Raw genomic sequence first — 15,452 nt, 5'->3', positions numbered from 1 at the left:
CTCCCTATTCTGGTATTTTAAAGAGTACTTAGAAGAAATTTTAAGCAACCTAACTAATAGGGTTGCAAACTCCCAGCAAAAAAAAAAAAAAAAAATAGGGAACCACCCTCCACCTCATGATGCTTAATCGATGTAATCAAATTTAATTTGATGCAGGGGGAAAATGCACAAAAATAAATTATTTTTCAAGAATAATTAAATAGATTCAACATCTTTCTTCAACAGAATTGCAGACTGCACAGATGGTATCTTCCCAAAGGAAAAAGTAGTATAGCTTACTAGGGTATATTAGACTTAACAGTTACTATATACAGTAATGGACTTCTATATATTTTACACAAGATTAAAACTTTGGGTGTAAGAGTCAGATAATTATTTATTAAAAACTAGACATTTTAAATGAGAATAAGAAAGAAAAGTATGTCTTTGTGCCCCCTTTTCCCTGTTCATGCCCTATCGGCCCCCTGGCTAAACTTTGCTAGATCCGCCCCTGCACAATTACCAGCCGTCAGCTACGTAGAAAAAGATCCTGGTGTAGAAAGTAATTTTAAATAAATTCTAACAACAGCTTATCAAGCTTAAACGTGCTGCTGTTGTTCAGCCGCTGGTTTCCGCTTTCTGGTGAGAAGTGGGCCAAAAACTAAGACGAGAGACGGACTCGCGACAGAAAAGCCGATCAGCTGATCATTAAGCAGTTTCACGATTGAAGCAGCAGCAGCAGGAGAGAGAGAGAGAGAGGCAGTCGCTCCAGGTAGGTTGTTAAGCTTAACGTGGGAATGCTTTACAGACATTCAGAGATGAACTTACACACTTGCTTTACTTCTCTCTGGGAAAACTTCCTCGGAGATGAAATGCTGGTTTGCTAGCTAGGCTACAAATACACACAGCCGCTCTATCACCTGATGCACACTGCTGCTACGTGCTACGGTTATGAGCCGAGTTACGCCGTGTAGCAAGTTTTGTGAGGTGCTTTTTTGATATTTAATGGATCGGATTACATTTTTTATTTCTCACCGATATCCAGTAATTTGGGTCAGTATCGGACCGATACCGATACGTAATATCGGATCGGTCCATCTCTAATTAGAACTCGTCCTATTGGCTGCCCCCAGCAAACAGATGGTTTAAATCACAGGTGGGTGGGGCTTGCTATGCTAGCATTTTAGGGGACATCAATCATGAGTCATCATAGAGACTCAAGAACAGGAAAATATATAAAGGGTGTGTTGTGGAGCATAAAGTCTGGCCCCATAGGGACTGCTTTTGCATATGAAACGTTGGCCATGTTTATTAGCAGTATTTGTCTTTTTGTATGTATCTGACAATAAGGAAAAGCATAATGAATTTCTTTTAAGTTAAAGTTAATGGACTTTGACTTTAAACAAAACTTAATTCCTTGAAAATCTAGATACACTCGCCTGCCACTTCATTAGTTACACCTTAAGATGCACCTTGTTAGTTCCCTGTTTTCTTTCAGAACTGCCTTAGTTATTTGTGATTCAGATTCAACATGATGCTCAAAATAACCTTTAGAGATTTTGGTCCATATTGACATGACAGCATCACACAGTTGCTGCAGATTTGTCACCTGCACATCCATGATGTAAATCTCTACTTCCACCACATTTCAAAGGTGCTCTATTGGATTGAGATTTGGTGACTGTGTACGCAGTTTGAACAGAGTGAACTTATTGTCATATTCAAGAAACCAATATGAGGTGATCTAAGCTCTAGTCTTCTATTGTTCAACTTGCCTGTAGGAACTCTTATCTGACAGTAGTGGCACCCGGTGTGGTCTTCTGCTGCTGTGGCTCATCTGTTTTAAGGTTTGACGTATTGTTTATTTAGAGATGCTGAAAGAAGTCTGGTTTGTCACCTCTGACCTGTGGTATCAACATGGCATTTTCACTCAGAGAACTGCTGCTCAATGGATATTTTCTGTTTTTTCCCAACCATACTCTGTAAACCCTAGAGATGGTTATGTAGGAAAATCCTAGCAGATCAGCACCTTCTTAAATATTCAGACCGGCCCGTCTAGCACCAACGACTATCCCATTTCTTTCCCATTCTGATGATTGGTTTAATCTTCAGCAGGTAATCTTGACTTTGTCTACATGTCTAAATATGCTGAGTTGCTGCTATGGTATTGCTATTGGCTGATTTTGGTATTTGCATTGGCAAGCAGTTGAACAGGTGTACATAATGAAGTGAGTGTAGATGAGTGTAGATATGTTTACTGAATTATGACCAGGTAAATTATGTATGAAATATAGCCGTCTACACACAACATTATCATATGACTCTGTGTCTACAGCACAGAAAATGTAACTAGCTGGTCTCAGTGTCTGAATATGAATTAAAGAAAAGTTTATATTTTTAGCAAAATAGCAGGAAAATAAAGATAAATTTGATTAACTTTTATTACTAATGTAAAAGGGTATAATATAATATAATATAATATAATATAATATAATATAATATAATATAATATAATATAATATAATATAATATACTGTATAAAAACTGTATAAAATTCCAACACGTATTTTTTACGTAATAAGCCATCACCGGTAATTGACTTTAGATCATTAAAACTACATGACCCAGAATGCAGCACTATTGTTACGCATGGGGTCCGCGTCGCGCCGGGCAGGGGAAAAATTACGACTTTGCGCATGCGCCTCATCTATGTTGTTGTTTGTGGCGGTAAGATGGCGGCGCTCGGAGATACCTCAGCTCCGGGGGTGAACGGGTTAATACAACAATTCACAGCAATAACAGGTAAAAATAACATTTTAATTAGCGTTTATTTCACTCAGTGGATTTTTGTGCTCATATAGGAGCACTTCCCTCGCCGGGTAAATCTTGAAATCCGTGCGCAGATGAGAAAACGGGCGTTAAGTGTTGCTCTTGCTCCTGCGCTGCCAGTGGTTTGCAGAGGGGAAAAAGCACAGGCAGTTATCAGCTAAACTCAAGTGAAAGACTCGGAAAATGAACCTTAAAGCCGCCAGCTTTGAAACTTATTTTTAATCATCACTTAAAAATATCTGCTTTTCTTATTAGTGCTCGTTAAAGACACAGTCTCGCTAACCTAGAGCGGTTTGTATGCTCTTTTTTTGCGTGGCGTGTTGCTCGATAATGTGGAATGGAGGTCGGCTGTTCAACATTTCCCTTCTTCATCACCACCAGCCAGACTTCATGTTGTTGCTGCCACTATGCCTCTGATTGTGGCCCCAGACACTATTTATTGGTCACAACCTGAGGACTCCGAGTCTCAGCGCAGACACTATCTATAGTTTATCAGCACTTTGACACAGTGGACGGTGTTTTTTAAGTTATTAAGCGGCAAAGAATAGGGAGACTCTGTTAAGGGGCTGCTACTTTATACGGACATGCGCAGTACAGACCAGAATTTCATCGTCGCCCCGCGGCACTCCGCTTATAAATCAGGTTCATTCAGATGTGGAGTGTCCACTGTCACGACGTTGTGGACTCTCGCCATGTGTGTCATAAAGGCTTTTTGCATTGTTCAGGGTTTTTTTTTCCTGCACATTTCCGTTTATTTACCAAACATCGCGTGGTATATGCGGAGCATTTCCGCCCACTAAACCTTTTCTGAACTGAAACTGAACTATCATGCGGTTGTTTGACTTTAACTCATTTCACTATAGTGATAAAGCGTTAGTTTAAGATGTGCTTTATTTGTCCTAAAAGTTGGGGAAACTCAGTTAAACAAGTAAAGCATTTTTTCCCCATTTAAAATCAAAATAAATATAAAAGGTAAAATAAATGTGTCCATTGTCAAAGTAACATGTGGTTGCTTCTGTGACCACATATACGGAAAAACAAGTAATCAAATACTAAGATATTCCCAAGTTACTAAGTACTACTAGACTATGTTGTCACAGGATAATAAATAACATTTAATCCCTTGAGTGAATAAAACACGTGTGTATGTACTCATAATGTTTAGTGAGCTGGTTATAACTTTACTTTGGGCCTTATGTGGAACAGTTATAGCATAACACAGTGAAGTTTGAACATTTAAGAATTTTTAATGAGGTCAGTGTTGCTGTTTGCCAACCTCTGTGCTTTGCTTTCACCCAGTTATATGATTTTATTCATACTGCTGACAGTGTTGTGAAATTATTGGTAAGGTTTGCATAAAGCAGAAAAAAAGACTTAATCCAGTGTAATAGAAAAGAAAAAGCGGACAAAAGGTTCACTGTCACGAGTTTGATGTGATGCTGGTGACACCTTGGTGCATTGGTTAGTACCGCTTTGGAATCCATCCTTGGTACTTCAGCTTCCTCTAATAGTTCAAAGACATGCTTGTTTAATGGTGATACTAAATTAGCTCTAGGTGTGAATGTGATGGTGAATGTGCCCTGCCTTTTTATGAAACTTGGGATAGGCTCCAGCCTTATGTGACCTCACAAGTGGAAGATGGATACCTAGACTGTGATATACCACTCTCAGAAAAACATGAGCATTGTAATATAGCAAGTAGGGATTGAGGAAAAAAATTGATAGAGCGATGATGATATTTTGTGTAGTGATGTTGTGTGAATACAGGGACACTAAATATTGATATGGTATTAAACAAGTTTAAATACCCTGGGAATACTGCAAACAAGGGGGCTGATCTAATGCACCATCATCCCGAGATAACATTAGCCAAGCAAAATTAAACTAAATCAACTGAACTGAAAAACTATCTAACACTGGTGACACTTAGCTTGGCAAAGCAACTACCTAATTCACAGCTAATGGCTAACTCAAATGAGTAAAAATAGGACAGTGGTTTCCTTGCATATAAAAATAATCGGCTGTATTTAATATTTTTCTATTCTGTAACCACAACTTGTGCTAACTAAATGTTTATGGCATTGGTGATTGCACGGGTTGCCTGATAGGTGGTAACTTTTCTGCAAACAGTAACAGTCTCACCTGGACTGACTGCAGTCAGCTTCAGAGAGTTTTGGAAGTTTATGAATAATTGCGTCTAATTTATTCTTGTAGACCGATTGCTAACATGTTGCCATCGGTCTGAATGAGTCGTGAGCACAGCTCGAGGAGGACTGAACTGGCTGCTCACTGGTTGTATTCTGGTAATATTTCTCACCCCAACTGGTTGCAGCAGATGGCCGCCTGGTTCTGCTGGAGGTTTCTTCCTGTTAAAAGGGAGTTTTTCTTTCCCACTGTCGCCAAAGTGCTTGCTCATAGGGGGTCATATGATTGTTGGGTTTTTCTCTGTATGTATTGTTGTAGGGTCTGCCTTACAGTATAAAGCACCTTGAGGCAACTGTTTTTGTGATATATTAATAAATTCAATTAAAGTTGAATTATGAACAGGAAGGTTGCTGAGTGTAACTGTTAAATCTTAATTTCTGTGTATATACACAGCAACAAATATGTGATTTTCAACAAATTGTCACAGGTAATTGCTGCATTAACCAAAATAGCCTGCATTTAGTTAACAACTTGACCCCAATTATTCACAGACCAATAGCAGACTTATGGCAACATTTATGGCAGTTTTTAGTGACAGTGTTGGTTTGCTTGACCGTCTTTTATAGCAAAAATATTAAAAAAAAATGTTTTATCACATTAATGTAATTAGGGCCTGGCCGATAAAGGGTTTTTTTTGTTTGTTTGTTTGTTTGTTTTTAGCACAGATACCAATATTTGATTTTCAGCCAATATTTTGTTTTGTTTAGGCAGTCAAAACAAAAAAATATTTGTGATGTGTGGTTATTTATGATTCCCTACTAACATAATATGACAATGCATTTTAAAAATAAACTTTTATTGTCATGAGAAGTGGTAGATTGCTCCTTGTACTCTGCCCAACTCTGCTTAGATTAAAGGTTGTTGTTTGCGGTGATTCAAAATTGAGTTGCCATCAGAAAAAAAGCCGAGTGCCCTCTAGTAGGCAAACTATGCAACGTCAACACTCATAACACGGTGGAAGTTCATTTCGTTCATTTTGACTTTATTCATTTTTATTTATCAGCATCTATGAGATACCCAATATGGATATATTAGCAAATACCTTATAGCTACTGGTTGAAAATATCGGTCAGCTGATATTCGGCTCTAAAATACAATGTGCCACTATGAAATTCTCAATGTTATTTGTTAATCTGCAAACATTTGTGAACGCATTGTGCTCATGGTTAGTGCCTAAATATCTAACTCTCTTCCAGGGGCCACAGAGAGCGTAGGAAAACATATGCTGGAAGCATGCAACAACAACCTGGAGATGGCAGTGACCATGTTCCTAGATGGAGGCGGGATTGCAGAGGAGCCCAGCACGAGCTCCAGTTCTGCAGCGTCAAGCAGCAGAGCGCCCTCTACAGAGTAAGCTGTGACTTTTCTCCACAAGCCTAGGTCAGACAAACGTAAAACAAAATCCACAGAGTTAGTTTGTCTGTTTTGGTCATGTTTTATTTCAAAAATGGAAACTTCTCTAATTTTCTGCTGATTGTTTATCCAAGCTTAGAATCTGTGTTTACCACAAGCTGACATGAGACGAAAAATAGCATTCGTTTCATTGCTTCCTTATCAAACTAAATGTTGATTGTTTGTAATATGATTACAGATCTTTTACAGCTGATTGCTTTTCTACATAAATAACTCTGTATATGTTGCCTTCATGCCTTCCTCAGTGAAGTGCGGGCTCCAATTCCTCAGAAGCAGGACATATTGGTGGAACCAGAACCCCTTTTTGGAGGTATGTTGTTACTTTTATTTGTCAGTCCTGCTTAAGGCAAAGAAATCTTGATGTAAACTGCCAGCTGTCTGTAAAGATGATGATGATTTTTTTATTTGTTTACTTATTTATTTTTTTATTACATATGTTCAGTGCCAAAGCGAAGAAGACCTGCTCGATCAATATTTGATGGTTTCCGAGACTTTCAGACGGAAACAAGTGAGTATTTTCCAAAATGTACAAGTTAAAGCAAATCAAATGTGGTCGTGCTGTTTCCTAACAATCACCATTAAAAGTCTGTCTCATATTTCTGTTGTGGCATCTTAACTTCCAGTAATGACCGAATGAATGTTTTTCTGTTCCTAGTCCGCCAGGAACAGGAGCTGCGTAACGGTGGAACAGTGGATAAGAAACTGAGCACCCTGGCAGACCTTTTCCGTCCTCCCATTGAGCTCATGCACAAAGGCAGCTTTGAGACGGTGAGGAGTCACTCACAGGACACTGTACCCCACACCTTTATTCAGCCTGTGTGAACTTTCAGCCAAATTTTAGATGATGACTGAGTAGGTAGATGGTGAAAACCAGCAATGTCATGCTTCCTTGCTTGTGATCGCACACCGCTAATGCAAAAACCTGTTCCCAAAAAAAGTTGGGAGGACTAAAATTTGTGTAAAAGCAGATTGCAATAATTTGGCATAACACAAATTTGACTGTTTGTAGTGGAAGAAACAACATCAAATGCTTAAAATCAGAGATTTTCTCATCTTCTGGAAAGGACACACTATGTTTTTCTCACTAGTTTGACTGCTTTGAAGGGGCAGTTACTTCAAAACAGCATGGCCCCCACCTAAGGAAACACTGGGAAATGCTAGATGATATATACAGGTTTTAGGCCAAAATATGCCACCATTAAGAGGACTTTCCTTTTTCTAACTTTAGGGAGTTGGTGCCAAAAATAGATATTTATAATTTTTTAGAATATGTACCAGTATCATTTCCTAAATGTAAGCCAATACAAACAAAGACAGTAGAACTTTTAGCATAGTTTCAAAGAAAAATTAGATTTGATAAAAGTTCGACTTTATTTGACCTTGGAGAAGAGATCAGAGGTCAAAGTAACGTGATATTGAGAATCCCAAAAGATCATTTCTTACCAGTAAGAAACCTAGGTGGTGTCCAAATTCATGGGCTGCATCCTCCTGAGGACCTGGCATTCGCGGTCTACGTGGGCCGGGTCCTCAGAAGGTCGGGTAGGTCGGAAGTAAACGGCTGTGAAATCGGACGGTCTAGCCTTCAGATTTGCATCACCGCTGTCTCGGTGGAGTCTAATTAACTGTCTGCTCCTTGCTTTCTAAAATATAACAGGACACTGGTGTAAATTCTCGACCATCTCACACTTCTGTTTAATCAATTTTCTGTTTGACGTTTATTCAGCTGTGTGAAAACCAAGAAGGAAGCCACCCGGGGGAATTAATAAAGTTTTATTTTATCTAATCTAATAACTTTAATTTCAGCCAAACCAGATTTACTCACGAACAAATAAAACACTGAAAAAAGCCAAACAATAACATTTATAGGTTGTCTAAGTGACTTATATATTATGTTTAACCTGAGTAGCGAAAGACCATGGTGATCTGAAAATGATGTGCCGGGAGTTTGCCATTCTCGGTGGCTCTAGTGACCTAGCGGCTTATCTCCCGGTTAACTATCGAGCTGGTGGATAACAGACGTCTCCGAAAACATCGGAGAACTTCTGCAAATATGTGATATCTTGATAAAGCGAGCAGATATTTGAAGTTTTAACTTAGTAGCGGCCGCCATTGTTGAAAACTGGAATTGGCAGGGCCGCGCTATGAATTCTGGTATATGGTGGGCCACGATGAATACACCCAACCCATCCTTCAAATTCGGGGAAAAGGAGGACACATTTGTCGGCTGCATTCGGAGGAGTCTACGAATTTGGACAGCCTTCGTCACGTCGCTGTGACGCAATTGGCCTACAAATGCGGCCTCAGGAGGGTGCAGCCCATGAATTTGGACACCTCCATAGTTTTAAATATCTTTATATAGAATTATTATCACTTTGACCTTCAGATCATTCTATTGACCTTGAAGGAGAGGTCAGAGGTCAAATGTGACATATTTTAAATCTTTATAAACTATTTTCTATATGTTGACAGTATTTATCACAATATTCAGAGTCACAGTCACTAAGTCTTCTAATGGATTGTTAACACGACCCCACCCCTAATTTTTATTCATCAGAATTTATACAAAAAAATTCAATAAAAATTTCATGTACACACAGAATTACACATAACGACACACAAGAATGAAGAACAGAATTTTTCGCTTTCAGCATTTGATTTGTAGTCTTTGAACTATTTCCAGTTGAAATTAAGGTTTCTGTTCATTGTAAATAATCTTTTTTCTTAGTTAATTTTATTATTTGTTCTCCACCAACCAAAAGATATGTTTTGCGTTTAAATCAAAACTTGCAGACTTAATGATTTGCATCATAAAGTACATTTGTCTTTGTAAATTGTGAATTCCCTCTAATTCCATTTGTCTTTCTTTACGTTTATAGGCTAAAGACTGTGGACAGATGGAAAACAAATGGCTAATGATCAACATACAAAATGTTCAGGACTTTGCCTGCCAGTGTCTGAACAGAGATGTGTGGAGTAATGATTCAGTGAAGACCATCATCAGAGAACACTTCATATTCTGGCAGGTATGAGGTTTTAAGAGCGCAGTGTGGTGTTTTCTATGATGCATGGCGTTATTCGTAAGGGAATTTATTTAGTCCATCCATCCATCTACAATTTGGTAGTTAGGTGTTAGCACCATCATCTCACAGCAAGAAGGTCCTGGGTTTGAATCCATTGGGTAGTTCAGGCCTTTCTGCATGGAGTTTGTATGTTCTCCTTGTGTGTGTGGGTTTCCTCTGGGTACTTGCTCCTACAGACCAAAGACATGCATTTATAAAGTTTGGGTTTTTTGTTCTACACAGGATATAAAATGCTTTTTTAAACCTGTAGGATATACTTCTATCATGCATGTTATATTTTTCCCATGTATGGACAAAATTTAACAATGGTATAACTTCAATTGCAGCTCAGTGTGTAGCAGTGCCGCAATCAACACCTCTGGTTTATGCTACCAGAGCACTTAAATACCACCCTAATTCTTGCAACGAATACAGCAAGCCAAGCCAAAAAGTACATCAAGCCTATATGTTCACTACAATAACGAGCAGATGTGCCTGCTTCCGAGCAGTTGAGACCGTCATACACGTCTGCTGTGTGTAGGTGTCACTGCAGTCACATGCTGCTTATAGCAGATGGCAAACAACTGGCTCGTTCGTGGGTGGGGCGAGACAACTGCTGGCATGTCATATTGTAAGATGTGGATTATAGTCTTTAGAAAATTCGGTGCTCATTGATCAAAGGTGTTTAAATTCTGTTTCGTGTTTAAAATTGCCATCAGGTGAATTAGCCATCATTGAGCAAAGATGGGAAAGTGTATTTTTAGAGCTGTAAAAAACAACAAAAGACAAAAAAAAAGAAGCAGTTTTACCACGTAGAGGTAAAAGGTTGGTTGGTATTGGTGAGTGAGGCTATGCTTTTCTGTTTCTGAAGTGGGGTGTGCCTGAGTAAGAAGTAGAAAACTCTGGTCCTGTTAGCTCTAAAGGGCTTAAAGTGAGATTAAAAGTTCAAAATAATGGGCTATGGAGAGGAGCAGCACAGTGGTGCAGCTGTTAGCCTCAAGATGGTCCCAGCTTGGGCCTTTTGGTGAAAAGTTTTCATGTTCTATGCATAAATGCAGGAGTTCTTCCTTTTAAAAGGAAGTTTTTTTCTTCCTACTGTCACCAAGCACTTGCTCATAAGGGGTCATATACTGTAATAACTGTAGGGTCTTTACTTTACAAAATAAAGTGTCTTCAGACGACTGTTGCTGTGAATTGGCGATGTTTAAATAGAAAATAATTTAATTGAATTCCTCACACAGTCCATAGAAGACATGGATGTTAGGTTAACTGGTAAATCTAAATTGGCTGCAGGTGTGAATGTGAGTGAGTCAGTCTCTCTGTGTTAGTCCCATGGCAGACTGGCTACCTGTCCAGGGTGTACCCCACCTGGGATAGGCTCGAGCCTGACTGTAACTCTGAATTGGATAAGTGGAAGAAAATGGGTGGATGATGGAGAGTTGGGGAGGGAGGTACTTTTCCAAAGCAGTCCACCCGTCTTTGCATTATGCAGTGTGGGCACACTTTAAGTCCAGTTTATATTCTATCGTTCATTTTCTTCCTCTGTAGGTATATCATGATAGTGAAGAGGGACAAAGATACATCCAGTTCTATAAGCTGAACAAGTTTCCCTACATTTCGATCCTTGATCCACGCACAGGTGAGTGTTTGTGGAAGGCTGATTGATGATGAGGGTTTGCTGATGTACGAACACACTCACACCATTAAGTTGTTTCCAGCTGATCAAGAAAACAAACAAATAAGTGACTTACTGGCAAGATTAAAGATCAGCTCCCACTCTGAGAGGCTTACAAAAGCAGTTGTTATTATAAATGCACAGGAAGATGATGTCTGCATGCATAATTTTGTAAGACGTTAAAAGTGTTATGAAAAATAATTTAAATGTCAGTAGTCTTCAAGAAGCTTGAATAACAGTGTTTATATCAGGAAATGGGATTGAAGAAATACTAAAGCGACACAATTGGATATTATGTCACAATAAACTGTAAATCTGCAGTGTTGATCCAAACTGATGTGTGCGTCTCTCTCTCTCTTTTCTTATAATTAAATACTTAATTATTTCCTGCTTTTGGTGGCTGTTATTATTGACCGGTTCTGTTCAAACCATGTTCACATTAGGTCAAAAAATGGTGGAGTGGAACCAGCTGGATGTGGCGTCGTTCCTGGAGCAGGCAACTGGCTTCCTGGCAGAGCACGGGCAGCTCGACGGGCCGTCCTGCCATGCACCTCCTGCCAAACGAGCTCGCTCTGTGGGTCTCTCATCTCATGTGTCACCTCTAATTCCCTCTATGTTTTTGCTCTAATAAGAGCTCCTCGCTCCTGCTGTGGCTCTGTTGGAATTTCCTCAGTCACACCTCTGATCAGTTTTAGTGGCATCTGGGATGTTTGTTAGGATTTTGCATCAGAGCTTCAGGGTTTGGATAAATGTCATGCTATGATCAGTATCAGCATATTTTAGTGCTGTGATATTTGATGTTGTCAGTGTCACGCAGCCATCCATATTGTTAATTGTCTTTGTGTTGCTTTACTCAGATCTTTGTTACTTTTTTTAAAACAATTGTACACTATTTTATCTTTTAGGAAAGTTTAATCGATGCCAGTGAAGACAGTCAGTTGGAGGCAGCAATCCGAGCTTCTCTACAAGAGACCCACTACGAGTCCTCAAATGTCCCCGAACCCCCCGATTCTCCTCGATCAGACGATGAATCGGACGCAGAGCCTTTCTCTGACAGCGAAGGGCCTTTCTCTGTTGACGGCTCAGACAGCGAGACGCCAGCACCCCATGAAGAGAAAAGTTTGACCGGCAAACACACTGCGACCCCCTCTGCAGCCACTGCAGCCCAGCAGCGTCTTCATCCTGATAGCTCCACTTCTTCCTACAGAAAATCACCGTACAAAGAAAACAACCACAGTCACAAGAAAGAGGAGAGCAAAAAGAACCACCTGGAGCCCTCGGCTCCCGGGCCTCGTCATCCCCAGCCTGATTCAGACTCTGGTGGGAATCACTGCGCCCCACTACCTGAAAGCGCAGGAACTTCAAAGATCAGCACCACCACAACCTGCGATGTGGACTGTCCTGAGGACAATGGTACGACAAATGAAAAGTATTTTAGGTTTCATGAGTGTGCGTGTGTGTGTGTCTATATGTCTGTTTTCGATGCAACCATAATAAGGTGAGCAGCAAGTTTGCTTTAAAAAAACAAAAGTCTAAAGGCCTTTGCGGACGTGCAAAGTCTTTCCGAATATTTTGTGCACTAAAAGTTAATTTTAGGGCTCATCTATTCTTCAGTGTCAACTTATTTCACTGCATGAATTTGTGATTTTTATTCACATTTGGAAAAATAAACAGATCTGCCCAGACAGACTACTGCACTGTAGTTCAAAGTGCATCAATACTGAATATACAATGATATGGAAATCGTAAAATAATGCTGTTTAGCCACAGACACGGCGCTAGACACTGCTCCGGGTCAATCAGCTCTCTGAAATTATTTCTCCTTCTCCTCAGTTGTGGTTCCAACTCTTTCAAAAACAGCTCAAACTGTCCCGCTGACATCCTGAAATATATACAGAAGCAGTCGTGGTGCTGCTTCAGCTCCTTGATCAAACCATGAAATTATCCCTACTACTGTCTTCTCATTATGAATTTGATGATGTTCGTGTTTAGAAACATCAGGACCATCATCATCATCGCTTGATGTTGATGTCATATTTTTCACGTCACTTTTTTTTCCAGGCGAATTTTCTGCAAACTGCACTGCTTTCGGTGTGCATCTGCGTTACACCACAAGTTTGGATCCAAAAAATTTGCTTTTTTTCAACGTGCTCAGGGTATTAAAGCCTTAAGGTGTCTTAAGAGCCCACTTATGCCAACACATAAGTGGGTGCTGCTGGACTGACTCCTTTTAGATCAATGATGGCCGTGAAGTCAGTCCTAGTCAGCTGAATGTAGACAGACCCTTAATCCTACTGTACTATGTGGTCCCTTTGGCTGGATTTGGCATTAGTTTTATTGCTGGAGTGTGTGTGACGATTTCAATCGAAATGTGTACCATATATGACCAGTGAAGACTGGTACTAAGCACTAGATTTTCTGACGGTTTCTACAGTCACATCCCTTGCAGAATGTGGTGGTTGTGTTGTTTTTACTTGGTGATAAGTATGTTAGTGGTTTCACTCGTCTTGTCTAAGGACAGTCTGGTGTAATATCTGTGTGCAGGTACCTTCTAGTGGTTGTAGTTCTGGAGCATAGACAGAAAAAGCAATGAATGTAGCTTCTGTGACATCACCTATTGTTTAGTAAAGTCCTGTCATAAAACCTCAAGCCGAGCATTTTTCCCCGTTGCCACCCTCACCGCCACTCCACTAGTCCGTATACTGACGTCTCTACTGACAGCTTAATAGTTTGAAAGCGGAGCGTGACAAGTCTGCTATAGAACTGAGTCGGAGGAGTCGCCCTCTGCTGACCATTAAATAGAAAGCAAGTTTAAGGCAATTTATATTGGCTTCGCTTTTCAGAAGCTCTAGGCCCGCCTCCTCCATACTGTCTATGGAAGTATCTTTTAGAGTAGCGATTCCTCTCAGCTGGGCACACAGTCGTAGCTGTTAATTCAAAGATCAATCCATTGTTTATCTATGTGATGTGTGTTTTTTATGCTTTTTGACCAGTGTGTTCTGGCATTTTTAAGTATAGTGGCTTTTCAGTTCTGACAGCATCATCTTAGAAACTGTTTTGTTTTTAATAGGTCCCAAAGCCAGGTTGATGCTCCGCTACCCTGATGGACAGAGAGAGCAAATTTCATTGTCTTCTAAAGCAAAACTTTTGGTGAGTGAACCCCAAAATCGCTGATATTCAAGTAAAATAAACAGTAGTACATGTTTATAATGCCTAATAAACATGGCAACATGTTTTTAAAATCTTTTTTTCCCCTACCTTCCAAATTATACTCTCTCTTTAAGGCCCTGGTAAGACACGTCCAGTCTAAGGGTTATCCTAACGAACGCTTCGAACTCGTCACCAACTTCCCCAGAAGGAAGCTCGCCCACTTGGACTATGACATCACGCTGCAGGAGGCAGGGCTGTGTCCACAGGAGACTGTATTTGTGCAGGAGAGGAACTAGCCTTCCAGACACACTCACTTTTCGCTTGTCTGTATCTCTGGTAGACCTCACCCTTTCACCAATGATGTGGGATGATGTTACTGGCCTTGATCCCATAACCTTTTGTTCTGGAGGTGGCCCTGGTTTTTGCCAAGACAGATAAGGGTGGATGGGCTACTTTCACCGCCACTCCACTAGTCCGAATACTGACGTCTCTACTGACAGCCTAATACCTTTGTAGTGCTCTACAATTGGCCAGTAAGGTTTAATGGATGCCAGCAGTCTTTAATGTTTTTAATAAACTATATACTCTGCTCTGAGGCAAGCCTCATTTAGCTTTCAACACTGAGGCATATCAGAACAGAATATATATCATATAGCTCGTCTTCAATTAAAAAATGAAAAAAGAAGAAAAAAACACAAATAATAGATCACTAATTGATGATGGGCCACAAGGGACTTGTACAAAGAGACTTTTACCTCTCAGAAAGGACATTAAATCAGTCAGAGTTTATTTTCTAGCTCTTCTTGTTATTTTCTCTACCTGGGACAGGTAAAGGGAGGCTCATTCTTGTTTATTTTGACCCAAATTTGGTCTCTCACTCGGTCATTGTTGAAACAGTTGTAATCATTTGGAAGGCAGGGGCGCTAAAAGGCCAGGTCCAAAAATTACAAAGTTGTGAAAATGTGTCTTTTGATACTGAAGGGAATGAATAAAAGGTGGTACATCTCATCAGTCACATCTACACTGTACAGAGATGTCTTAGAGAGACTGATATTTCGATGTAGTCATTGTTTCCTTTCTTTTTTTTATATGCTGCCAAGAAAATATGCTGATGTTGAAATATAACCACCAGAAAACAAAAA

At 39.9% G+C, this 15,452-nt stretch overlaps 1 protein-coding gene across 1 annotated transcript; it reads left to right on the top strand.

The window, feature by feature from the left end:
* Positions 1-2,675: 2,675 nt before the first annotated feature.
* Positions 2,676-15,452, top strand: ubxn7 (UBX domain protein 7). Its single transcript, XM_006786500.2, has 11 exons — positions 2,676-2,781; positions 6,210-6,363; positions 6,672-6,736; positions 6,869-6,934; positions 7,082-7,194; positions 9,303-9,449; positions 11,034-11,124; positions 11,604-11,734; positions 12,066-12,573; positions 14,231-14,310; positions 14,445-15,452. Exons 1-11 carry the CDS (start codon positions 2,676-2,678, stop codon positions 14,604-14,606), a joined length of 1,623 nt encoding a protein of 540 aa, XP_006786563.2. The 3' UTR covers positions 14,607-15,452.

Source organism: Neolamprologus brichardi, chromosome 18, assembly GCF_056152115.1.
Source record: "Neolamprologus brichardi isolate AB-2024 chromosome 18, ASM5615211v1, whole genome shotgun sequence".
In the NCBI taxonomy this organism is placed as follows: Eukaryota; Metazoa; Chordata; class Actinopteri; order Cichliformes; family Cichlidae; genus Neolamprologus; species Neolamprologus brichardi.
The sequence above is the reverse complement of the archived record's forward strand: the minus strand, read 5'-3'. Positions and strand labels throughout refer to the sequence as shown.

Bases quoted from the DNA above. Each gene is read 5' to 3' on its own strand.
- ubxn7 (XM_006786500.2), top strand. From the start codon at position 2,676: ATGCGCCTCATCTATGTTGTTGTTTGTGGCGGTAAGATGGCGGCGCTC. The intron at 6,364-6,671 runs GTAAGCTGTGAC...TGCCTTCCTCAG, and splicing joins AGCAGAGCGCCCTCTACAGA to TGAAGTGCGGGCTCCAATTC. The intron at 6,737-6,868 runs GTATGTTGTTAC...ACATATGTTCAG, and splicing joins ACCAGAACCCCTTTTTGGAG to TGCCAAAGCGAAGAAGACCT.